General features: G+C 41.2%; 2 protein-coding genes and 1 long non-coding RNA gene across 3 annotated transcripts; 2 read left to right on the forward strand and 1 right to left on the reverse strand.

Moving 5' to 3' along the window:
- Positions 1 to 1,429: 1,429 nt before the first annotated feature.
- On the reverse strand, positions 1,430 to 4,668 carry LOC120438304. Its single transcript, XM_039608718.1, has 3 exons — positions 4,364 to 4,668; positions 2,527 to 3,779; positions 1,430 to 2,176 (listed from the first exon to the last, which is right to left on the reverse strand). Exons 1-3 carry the CDS (start codon positions 4,559 to 4,561, stop codon positions 1,753 to 1,755), a joined length of 1,875 nt encoding a protein of 624 aa, XP_039464652.1. The 5' UTR covers positions 4,562 to 4,668; the 3' UTR covers positions 1,430 to 1,752.
- Positions 4,669 to 5,304: 636 nt separating this feature from the next.
- LOC120438355 lies at positions 5,305 to 10,425 on the forward strand. Its single transcript, XR_005611833.1, has 3 exons — positions 5,305 to 5,501; positions 9,804 to 9,909; positions 10,370 to 10,425. It is a non-coding gene; the product is annotated as an uncharacterized LOC120438355 (long non-coding RNA).
- A 13-nt stretch (positions 10,426 to 10,438) lies between these two features.
- On the forward strand, positions 10,439 to 11,362 carry LOC120438333 (zinc finger protein 85-like; the record flags this gene model as incomplete). The annotated part of the gene is made up of 1 exon (XM_039608756.1): positions 10,439 to 11,362. A coding segment is annotated over one exon (924 nt), but the record flags the coding sequence as incomplete, so codon positions are not given.
- Positions 11,363 to 12,634: the final 1,272 nt, after the last annotated feature.

The following is a 12,634-nucleotide window of genomic DNA, read 5'->3' on the forward strand; positions in this document are numbered from 1 at the left end:
TTGCAGTCCTGAATATCACAGCACAAGCAGGATTCACTGCACTGTTAATGTTAGCTATGTTATATTGCTGCCTCTGTTCGGTGGTGTCGAACCAAACGGACTTTAACGTGTGTTTGAACGAGCTGACGGTTCACTCGTTAAGCTGAAAGAAAGATGCTTTAATCACAGGAGTCACACATGTGTCCACTGTACCATCTGGAACTCTTCTTGTTTAGCACTCGTAATAACACAAACACTAAATCCTCCTTCTCTTGTGCTGTTTTGTAGCAGTGTATACACCTGAGACTGTCACCTGTCTGTCTGTCCTGCACTCTCTCTGTTTCTTTCTTTCTCTGATTGTGGAATAAAAGTATGAACATGTATTTATAAGTTACATTTGTGTTTGAATCCTGCAGCTTATCACACATTTGATTTCCACGTGTGACAACTGCAAGTAGGGTTATCAACTCCCTGAAAAATAAATAAGGGACACCTCGTAGCCAGGGCCAGGCGACCCAATTGTCTTCACCCTTCCCTGTGTGGTGAATTTTTTTTTAACCATTTGACTTGAAGTTGATTTAAGTAGATGCATATTCTTTGTGATATGAACACATGGGAAACAAATGATCATTTAGCCATTTATTTTTAACGCAAAATGACAACATTAACACAATAAAATAGGTCTCTTTCCTAAACGAAGGACTGGTACTGTGAGTACAAGAAAATAATTATTAGAATGTAATGTGTTAAATTTGTTTAGATCAGATGAATAGGAAATGATCGGTCTGAGTTTCAGTTTGGTTTAGCTGTGACCCGAGAGTGTGTAACTGTTTAGAGAGAAAGGAATTTATTGACACTGGAGGTCTGCTGTCATAAAAGGAGTCAGGAAGCTACAGTTGGGGGTTGCTGATGCTGATGCTTGTACCTTTAAAAAAACTCATAATTGCCATTACTTAGAAGCAGGCTTGCAGGAGACTCTCCACCTTATCTGTAAATGTAAGACAATGGCCCAGTGGATGCAGAGTGGGAGTCTCAGTGTTTGTAATATGTTAATTCTGTTTTCTATGTTGTGTAGAGGAATTTGGTTTAACTTGGGTGAGCTTACTTTTATGACCCCCAGGAAGTCACGTATACAGAGACACACACAAACAGTGCTTTGACTGTTACGGCGCACCCACACTTACATACATTCACTCACGTGCACTCACATAGATATACGGGTATGCGCACACACAGGTACTCACGTGCTCGTGCATACACACAGAGACAGAGTTTGGAGCACCCTGTGGGGGATTTATGATAGGGCTGCTTCTATAAAGCTGGCTGTGACTAACAAAGGGGTGAAGATCTTTACAGAGGGACACCGGCCTCGTCTTCCCTTCTAGAAGTGCATGCTTAAATGAAGATGAAATAATGATGAATAAAGGTTTTGTAAAAATGACTACTGAGTTCCGGTGCCATTTCTGGATCCCTCGACGAATAAAGAACCGGGGTAAAAACTGATTTCGTAACAGTTTGCCTCACTTTTTGTGCAAAATGACAAAATTAACACAAAGCACTCTGTCCTGCTTAACCTAAAATTATATAAATTAATAGAAAACAATAGAAAGAAAAACATTCTTGTAACAGTAAACATTTAGTGCAATTAGAAAAGTGCAAACAAAGTCTGTGGAACACCTGTAAATACAACATTTGTGCCTCAAAGGCCTTGACTGTAGCTGAAAGTTGAAGTAAAAAAACCCCCAACAAACTCATGAACTCAAAAGCTCAATGCTACATTATGTGGAAAGAGACTACTTTTTCCATTTGTATTTTTTGAGCTCTTGCTGCAGTTAGGAGTTGTTTGTCTTTCAGTACTGCAGAGTAAAACTCTGAGCAAGACATATCATAATTTAGACTGACAATGAGCTCACTTCTAATTAACTCAGTAGAACATTTGTTCCGCACATCAGTCCACTTATTCTTCATAAGAGAGAAAATCCTCTCCTCAAACCCAGTGGAAGATGGGATGCTGAGTACAAAGGATACAACAGCCTGCATATTGGGGAGGTCAGCTGCCTGAAAAATTTCCATCCACTTCTCTGCTGTTCCCTTCGACTGCCACTTTTCCTTCTCCTGATGTTCTTTGGTGAGGTGCTCCAGAAGGCTGGTTGCAGTGACACACTCTTCATAAAGCTCATCCATAGAGATGTTTAACCTGCCAATAGAGATGAGAAGTTGACCTAAATCCTAAGTGGTACATTGAACATTTACAGTGGTAAATAAATGGAAAACAATGTATTGTATATGTTTATAACGTTTTATAGCATTTAATGAGTATAGTTTATTTATTATGTATTTATCCATCCTTATATTAAGTATATGAACTCTTTGAATTTGTAAAATAGTGTATAAAAGATTGCATGTGTGTGTATATACACTCCAAACAAAGTTAATGATTATGGTTTTATTTATATATGTTATCTATCAATTGTATTTATTTATTTTTAACCATCAATAATATTAAAACATGGTTTATCATTTCACTGGCAAATGTTTTCTTCTTACCTGCCAGCCAGGTGAAGCTGTTCAATGATCTTCTCCATGTCATCAAAGGAAATCTTCCCAGATGCTAGAGAGAGGGGCTGCAGGTGGAAAAGCCAGTTTTCTTCTGAAAAGTCAAACCACTGCCGGACATAACTGATGGCAGTGTCTAGGAAGGCTGTAAACTCCTGCCTGGCACCATCAGCATCAGATGGCGAGAGACGCTGGAGTTTTTGTCTTGTTAGGTACCCGTAGAACCCATCATCTCTTCTCTGAATAAGTCTTTTCAGGAAGCACTCCATGATGGAATAAAGGTCAACAGACGTGGTTACATTCTTCTCCAGTTTTTTCACCACTTCTTCAAACAGACACATGACATTATTACAGAAGAGCAGGTAGACTTCCACAACATCTGCCTCTCCCTCAACTCCAGCAGCATCTTCTGTCAAACTCAGCAATTCCTTCAGGCGCCTTGGACATTCCTCACCAATGCTGATGAGATACGACTTCAGCGGGTCCCAGTTCTGCAGCAGGCAGGTGATTGCAGGGTTGAGTGACAGCCATCTTGTCACAACATGGCGCAGGATATCATGGAATTCAACGTCACAAAACTCACAGAACTCTTTCAGGGACTCTCTCCTTTTGGCAGAGGTGGAAAAGAAGCTGTATATCTTCAGGACAATATTTTCCACATCAACTGAGAGCTTGTCCAGGGCTTTTTTCACAGTGTTATGAACAATATGTGCATGGCAGTTGCCACGAAGGATCTCACTGTTGGTCTCTTTCAATTTTGTGAAGACTGAGTTGTGAATGCCATAATTTACATTTGCATTGTCAGCACTGAATGCAGAAACCTGATCTAAGGATAGCCCCACGCTTTCAAGAGAGCTTTGTATTATTTTTACTATTCCCTCTGCAGACTCATCTGGATTTTCAACAAAATCCAATATCTTGTTGGCAACTCCAGCCTCTGGTGTAAAAAACTGCAAGGCCAAGGGAAACATCTTCCGATTTCCCTTATTTGAAGCATCAGTGTGAAGAGAGAATGGGAGTGGAGTTGCACCACTTTTCAATTTTTTGATCACCTCTTCTATTGCCTTTGGAGACAGGACATCTGTGACAACTGTTTCAGCTTTTGTCCTCCCACAGGACATCTTCTTGGCAATACTGGAGTCATTCAGCGTTCGTACAGTCAGTTTGAGTGCACAGTCAGCCGAGTTATAACTTAAACCGTGCTTTACAGTGCGGTAGATATGGGTCACCTCTGCAGCAGTCACCTATAAAATAGAAATATATATATATTACAGTATATCTGTATAATTTGTGTAGTTTATCAACTGACTTTAAAGTATAAATTACGCATGCAACTTGTAAGAAATGGATATGGTCATATATATGTATGCTTTCAATATACAATATAATATATTCAATTCAATTCAATTCAATAATACTTTATTAATCCCAGATTGCAGCTCAGACTAATCAAGTCTTCAAAGAGTTGTTGAAGACCACAATCACTGTGGGAAGGAAGGATCTCTGCCTTGCCTTGAATCTGAACTCTCTTCTGTGTCAACTTATTCGGGCTTTGTGGCTTCAGCTGAGGTATTATTTCAGCTTTTCTAGTGCTAATCAGCTGCGCCTGTTTGTAAACCTGCTTGTTCCCATGATTACGCATCATAACTCATCATCATTATTCATCTATGTATTACTTTATGTATTAGTCATGTATCCTTTCAGTTGTTTATTACACAAAACAAATTATATTATCAAACTTCTGGCCACATAGCGCTGATATTCACTGTACATGCCCATATTAACCTTAACCAGAGGGTTTAAAAAAACAACAACAATCTTTACATACCATATCTGCTTCTGCCGTGGCCTGGTGGACAACAAATTGGTCAAGGGTTCCCCTTTCTTTCACGCCCCTCATATTCATCATGTGCCCACCAGTAGAAGCATGCTGATTAATGTCAGTCAGTCCACCATGGCAAACTGCACACAGTGCAGTGCGCTTTATATGTGTTATCGCGCACTTTTCCCAGCCAGGTGTTTTCATTTTCCCATTCCTCCCTGTATTTTTGCAGCCTTTTTTTTCTTTCTAGGAGGGAAACAAGCACTGTTGGTCAAAGTTGTCGTCCCAGACCTGCGCCGCAGTGTCGGTGTTTATCTCCCTGTTGGCCATGCTGTTCATCTGTTGTCGTCCGGTATCTTCTCCGCACGCGACCTTTCCTCGACCAATGAGATAAGCGGTAATCTGAATCGTGCTAAGTGTGCTGTCAGCTCATTGGTCACAGAGCAGGAGAGGGGCTGGGAATTATGTTTTCCAACAAAGCGTTAAATCTATTAACATTTATAGACTTTTTGTGATTCTCACTGTATTACGGGACAAAGTGCGTCCCTTTTTAGCTCAATACGGGACATTTACTTTTGTTTCTAAATACAGGACGATTCGGTTTTTTAAGGGACGGTTGGCAACCCTAACTGCAAGTGTCCAGAGTGAGGACAGACTGAGGGACCCACTGCTGCACATCATCTGTGAGGCTTTGCACCCCTGATGATCCACCAGGACAAACTCAGCAGTGTGTGAGGTACTTATAGTACGCACCGTCCGTAGTACGCGTAGTGTGCGTACTTCAAGCGTGCATACCCTGAATTGGGACACAACCAGTGTCCTTCGCCCTGCCAGGTTAAGTAAACAGTCTAACTCCGGAACAGTAGGAGGCGGTAATGCTCCTTTACGTTGGTTTTCAACCGCCGTTAAACACAAAGAAGAAGAAGAGCTGCATTTTTCATGAAACGGGAGTAAAGTAGTGAACTTACAGGAACATATACCACCACCAACGTTTGGATCGATATCTGCATCGATCTGCACACCCTTGTCTCCTGGATTGTAGCTGAGATCAGCGTGAACCACGTGGGTCTCTACTCCCTGATCTGTTTAGAAAGACTTCCAGCTTCATCACAGAGTTTCTCTCGGTTTGTGGGCTCATTCAAAGGTAAGCACCGAGCTAACTTTAACCTCCTAAGACCCGAACTCTTCCACGACATGCATTTTTAATTTCTCTTTGATATTTGGGCATTTTGGGGCCCAATGAATGTAAAAACAAAGAATTTCCAGATTTTTTTTTTACCTTATTTTTGTTTTTAATAAAAATGAGAGCCACAATGAGGATATTCATTTAAAATTTTGATAGAACAGTAGCAGTATAATGTCCTCGTAAGTGGATATCAGGCCCATGTAGAGCAAAACTGAGTATTTTGGTCAAAATGACCAAAAATGTGATGTCCACATATGTGGACGGCAGGTCCTAGGAGGTTAATGTGGGTTCAGTTTATGTTGAGTTTATCTCTTTTGGGAATAATAGATTGCTTGGTATACACTGGAGTTAGACAGACTGTAGAGTTCGTGATTGCTTGCAACATTATGAAACATTATGCTAGGGGGTAAGAATACATACAGAAAAATAGTCTTTGAATATGAACAAAAGGATGGGCTGCAGGGCAGGAGAACAGCCAACCCCCAGCCCCAGGACAGGAAGCCACAGGTACAAGCCTGGGGGAGGGCAACCCCAGGGTGACTAATAGAGAGAGACTAGTAGAAGCCTACTGAGCAGGGGTGCCAAAGGGCTACCCCCGCCACCCGTCCCCCCTTACGCTATAAAGGTGTGTGTGAGGAATGCTCCTCAGATCAGCTTTTAGAATAGGACTTCATAGGATGATCTCAAGATGCATCTGTATTTTATTTACTCCCAGCCAGGGGCGATTCTAGGATCAGAGCTTTGGGGGTGCTGTCAGTCCCTGCATCCTTAAATGTTGTTGCTGCAAAAGAAGAATGGATTGGAATAAAAAAAAATACATATCCTAACCTTAATTACTGGGGAAGAATAATGAATGATGCTCATAGTGAGTAAAAAGTAAACTGAGTGCATTTTCTGGACAGAGATTCACTTTTAATGTGTATAATGTATAATACAGAAACATTAAAAAACACTCCTAAAACAGAATAAATTATTAAAAAATATTAATAAAAACTATAAAAATAGAGGCAACTTTGCCTGTGGTAGAATGTATACAATTTATGAAAAAATCTTTACTGCAGATACTAATTTTACTAATTGAATAATAATTTTGTGTTGTAAGATTTATGAGTTTCATGCTTTCATAGTGATACTTAGGAGAGCTTGACATTTTTATCAGGTGGTACACACTGTAAAAAGTTTAGAGTAGGATGGATTGTAGAGTAGCAAACATCGTCAGAAAAGACGTTTTCAACACTGCAGGTTACCTGTTGTAATGTTTTTCTGCTAAAAAGAAACATGGTCTGAGTCCTACCTAACTATATAAAGAGTAACTGAAGGTTAAATGCAGCTAACGTCCTGTTTTAAGCCAGACACTCAACCTCCGCTCCGCTGCGTCTCAGCCGCCATTGCTCTGGCTGAAGCACCCCCAAAGATGGGCCAATATCGCCCCTGCTCCCAGCGCAAATGAAGACGTCTGATTTTGGAAGTAAAAGTCTCCGCCTGATTGCTGGCATCAAAAAGAATCGTACTTCAACAGCTCCTGGATGAGGTCTTCTGCTGCTCTCCTCGGTATCTGTTCACAGTTTATTGTGAAGACGTTGAGAGAAGAATGAGGCTGCGTCCACACTAGCCCGATAGATTGGAAAACGGCGTTCTCTTCTGAAAACATTCCGTGTCCACACTGGCATTTTCAGTCGTTTTCACAGCGTTGCGCGTCCACATTGAAACGGCCGAAAACGCTTACGTGTCAGTACTGCGCATGCGTGGAATGCAAGAAGATTCGACCTGCCTCATTTCTGTCTGCTGCTTATTTACTTTCTGGTGTTCTGACAAACCATCGTACTTTGGCAAAACGTCCTACCGACAGTAGTTTATGCAGATTTTCTGCTGTCACAGAGTAATTCCAGCACAAATTTAAGTAGGTATGACACTTTGCCACTTAACTTTGCCCATCAGAGTATGCTTGTAGCTCATATTCGAAAAGCCAGGACAGTTTGCCACTTAATTTTACCCATTAAAGTATGCTTGTAGGTAACATTCACAAAGGTATCATGGTTTGACACTTAATTTTCTAGTGCCAAACCAGTATGTTTCTAGCTGTTATTGACAAAGGTAGGATGGTTTGCCACTGAATTTTAGCTAAATGCTTGTAGCTCAGATTAACAACGGGTAGGATGGTATGTTAGGTAGGATGGATTCCCAGAACACCGGCTCTTTGAAACCTGGCAGCAAAATGTTGAGGAAAAGGAGTTTTTTAAATGGACCAGCAATGAGGTGGACTTGTTGCTGTGAGTAACACAAAAGTAAAAAGTTGCAAAAGTCATTGAGAGTTAAATAATTTCAAGAAATCTGGAGCATGTACAGACTGATATTAATCTTTCATAGGACCTGCCCTGGGGCAGACGGACAGAAGCGAGGCTGCCATATCGCGCCATCGGCCCCCTCTGCACCATTGATAGGTTTGTCTAGCACAGACCTATTGCTGGAACTACAAGACAATTCCAGTACAATGGCAAAAGCAAGACGCAAGTCACCAGAGCTCTTTGTGTAATCTCGTGCACGAGGGAGAGAAGTGTGAAGAGCGCCGTTCCTTCCGCTCGGACCCCAGTCACTCAGTTAGCTCCCCCATACCACTGCTGTTTATTGATGTTACATGAATATGCATAGTTTCATTAACATATGACGTCTTACATAGGCATACATATGAACAAAGAGTACAGACTGTGTGTGTGTGTGTGTGTGTGTGTTGGGGGGGGGGATGTCAAGATGTGACCCTGTGAAGACTCACTTAGACCTGCTGGCACCAGGAAGTCCAGCAGTTCACTTAAACAAAAGGCATTTCTACTTAAACAAATATAGGTGTGTTTGGTATACCATATATCAGAAAGAGAAGACTCAACCTCTTTCATGACCCTAGGAGGTGTGTGATTAGCGATGGGTATCGAAAACCGGTTCTTGTTAAGAACCGGTGCCCACTGTTTCAATTCCTTGGAATTGTTTGCCATTTTTGCAAACGATTCCCTTATCGATTCCAGTCGCCCCGAATGACGTCACCACGTTGCGGAGCGTCATTTACCTGGCAAGAAAAATGGTGGCTCAAATGCTCAAAAGTTTGGTTATACTTTACGATACGATACTTTCGCTGCAGTCTGCTGGTAGCGTCTCCTTTCAGGCTGGGATAGACGAATGTCACCGAGCAGTGACTAAGTTTGTGGTAAAAGCCTTGAACCCATTTGCCACAGCAGTTGAAAATCCTCCCGAGTCAAAAACATAAATACGTAACGGCGGTACATGTATTCCGTTACTCCCCAACACTGGTAATAGCTATGTTTCTTAAAATGTAAACCACAATTATTAACAAAATATAAAGCTGAGTTTGGCTGGACCATAAGTGTGTCGTTGCTGTGAAATGTTGTACTGCTTATATATCTGTCTCCACCCTTGCCCGACAGAGCAGGTTGTGCAACATTTGAAAAATAGTTGCAGGACGGCACTGTGTAGCGTTTGTCTAGGGTGTTGATCATTTTCCTTAATCCCTCGTTTTGCACAGTGTTGATGGGAGCCATATCTTTAGCCAGGTGATATGTGATAGCCTCCGTAATTTCTTTGTGCCTGGGGGAGTTTGACGGGTATGGGGAAGCGCTGTATAAGGTTCCCGTTATTGATTTTTGGCTGGTTGACCGGGATGGATTTTCTCCTGTCACTTTCTTGGCCTTTACAGCTTCGTCATTGTTAAGAGTTTTCCTGAAATGCAACTCAGGTCAGAATAATGACACTCAGACAAGTTTACAGATTAACGTGCACGGGTGGGATCTCAACGGAGACTCACACCCTGCAGCAGTTATCAGCCTTTATTTATAGGCAGCTCTTAGCAGCACATTTCAGGGCGCCACCCCTAATTAGTACAAAACAACTCCTTACAAGGTGATAAGCATAAAACCTATAAGTTCAACTGTCACAACAGGAACTGGTCAAACTTATCTCAGCAAACTCAGCAAACTCAGCAAGGGTGAGGTTTCCTGTGGCAACTTCCTTATACAAGCATTGTCATGAAACACAGTGAAAATGAAGCTAAACAACTAGGGATTTTTAACTACAATAGAGCAGAATACATATAAAAATCCTTTTACAGTCATATTGCACTTTATGGTGACGTTTAAGGTGGTTATACAAATTCGTAGTGTTACCTTGCAGTGCTGCTATCATGTTTAGTCATGTTTATTTGCTCTGCTTCTTTTGTCAGGGATAAAATACACATATATACTTTTTGTGTCCCAGCTGAGTAACAGGAGGAGAAAAGTCTGGTGGTGCAGCAGAGGAACATTTTCAGCCATTTGGACTCAGCTCAGCCACTACAGAGTAAACAATGACTTCAACACAAAAGGTGAGAAAAACATCACAGTTACACTGTTATTGAAACTGTGTGTACAGCTGGTTGGTTTTTAAAAACCCATAAACAGCAGCATTATCTCTATCCAATCTGGGCTCCTCCATATATACAGAATCTACATTCACAACCAAAAACCACAGAAGTTACAAGAAAATACAAAGATCATATTTTCTCTACTCACATTGAAACAACAATATCATCAGTTGAGCTCTGATTTTTTTTCTGAAGTAAAAGAGTTTCTCTACTGAGATCAATATTTCCTGAATAATGTCATTTTCATTACAACTCTCATTGTAGCACATCATTGTAATGTGATACTATCACCAGAAGGTGGTGGTAACACACCAACAATGTGTTTTTGTTGACATGTTTGATTCCACCAATGGAGGGAGTTTCAGTTTGTTCCACGACTGCATTTCAATCATTTGCTCTGTTTGTATCTCTGTCACTGCAGGACCAACATGGAGCGAGAAGTCAGCGCTCTCAGGAGGCCGACAAACCTCACAGAAGAAAGGGAGAGAAAACCTACAGCTGTGATGAGTGTGGGAAGGATTTTACCCGGACTGGACACTTAAAAACTCACCAACTCATCCACAGTGGAGTTAAACCGTACAGCTGTGACTTGTGTGGAAAGTCTTTTACCCTGGCTCAATCCTTAGAAACTCACCAACTCATCCACAGTGGAGTTAAACCGTACAGCTGTGACTTGTGTGGAAAGTCTTTTACCCAGGCTGGAAACTTAAAAACACACCAACTCATCCACAGTGGAGTTAAACCGTACAGCTGTGACTTGTGTGGAAAGTCTTTTACCCTGGCTCAATCCTTAGAAACTCACCAACTCATCCACAGTGGAGTTAAACCGTACAGCTGTGACTTGTGTGGAAAGTCTTTTACCCAGGCTGGAAACTTAAAAACACACCAACTCATCCACAGTGGAGTTAAACCGTACAGCTGTGACTTGTGTGGAAAGTCTTTTACCCAGGCTGGATACTTAAAAACTCACCAACTCATCCACAGTGGAGTTAAACCTTACTGCTGTGACTTGTGTGGAAAGTCTTTTACCCTGGCTGGAAACTTAAAAAAACACCAACTCATCCACAGTGGAGTTAAACCTTACAGTTGTGAGTTGTGTGGAAAGTCTTTTACCTGGCCTAGAGACTTAAAATCACACCAACTCATCCACAGTGGATTTAAACCGTACAGCTGTGAGTTGTGTGGAAAGTGTTTTACCCAGGCTGGAAACTTAAAATCACACCAACTCATCCACAGTGGAGTTAAACCTTACAGTTGTGAGTTGTGTGGAAAGTCTTTTACCTGGCCTAGAGACTTAAAATCACACCAACTCATCCACAGTGGATTTAAACCGTACAGCTGTGAGTTGTGTGGAAAGTGTTTTACCCAGGCTGGAAACTTAAAATCACACCAACTCATCCACAGTGGATTTAAACCGTACAGCTGTGACTTGTGTGGAAAGTCTTTTACCCGGGCTATAGACTTAAAATCACACCAACTCATCCACAGTGGATTTAAACTGTACAGCTGTGACTTGTGTGGAAAGTCTTTTAAATATCAACATCAGCTGAAAAAACACCAACAGATCCACACCAGAAAGTAACTCTACAAGTGCGGTTACTGTGAGGATGTATTTAATTTTATTATCTTGTAATTTTAACCTGATTGTTTGGAACAAGTCTGATCAGTAAACTTATGGAGTTATACTGAATGAACTGTTTGGAAAAATGAAGACTCATTTTCTCTCAGTAAGTGAGTGTTGTAATGTAAACAGTAAAATGTAATTGGACTTTGGCAGAGATGCTTTTTATTTCAGGCGACGTTCAGGATAAAAACGTTGAAGGAATTCCCTGACTTACACGGTCTTTTTTTAGAAGTAAAGGAAAGCACATGGATCCAGTTCTCAACCCTGTCGTCACTGTGGTGGTGGGAAAGAGTTTCTCTGTGACCTTTGTGGAAAAACTTTCAATCATCAGTGGGACCAAAAAACCACATCAACGCTGGAGACAAAATGAACTACTGCAAAGAATGTGGGAGAGGCTTCCACACACCAAGTACATTAAAAATACATGACCTCTTCCACAGTGGAGTCAGAAAGCACATCTGTGACCAGTGTGGGTCATCCTTCACCACTGGACATGAGCTCAAAGAACAAGAATGAGCAAATCCACACAGGAGAGACACCATACAAGTGCAGACACTGTGACAAAAGCTTCTCACATTTAGGACATCATAACAAAATGAACATACACATACACATGGAAGTGAACTTCAGCTGTGACCAGTGTGACAAGAGCTTCAGGAATCTCAGTTCATACTCCAAACACAAACGATCCCACACTGTAAATAAACTGTTTCACTGTTACCAGTGTGCAAAAACATTCACTTCATTATCTGCTCTGTGCAAACATCAGCCTGATCATGCAGGACTGAAATCACTGGATCACAATGAATCTGAAGAGAGAGAAAGATCCTCTTCTGGTTTCAGGGTCAGACTTAAAAACCTTGAGATCAGGCTCCACAGAGTTCAGATGGAATCTCCTGTAAAGAGTGTCAGCTGATGTCACACTTGGATCTGATGAGGTAGCTCTGATTTCTGGAGCTGCAGTGAATAATCCTGAATGTTACATTTAGGAAGCTGCATGTATAGATATGCATATCAAGTTTATTTATTTTTTTCCTTTGAGGGATTTTAATTCTCTAAAAT

This window comes from Oreochromis aureus, linkage group 3 (assembly GCF_013358895.1).
Source record: "Oreochromis aureus strain Israel breed Guangdong linkage group 3, ZZ_aureus, whole genome shotgun sequence".
In the NCBI taxonomy this organism is placed as follows: Eukaryota; Metazoa; Chordata; class Actinopteri; order Cichliformes; family Cichlidae; genus Oreochromis; species Oreochromis aureus.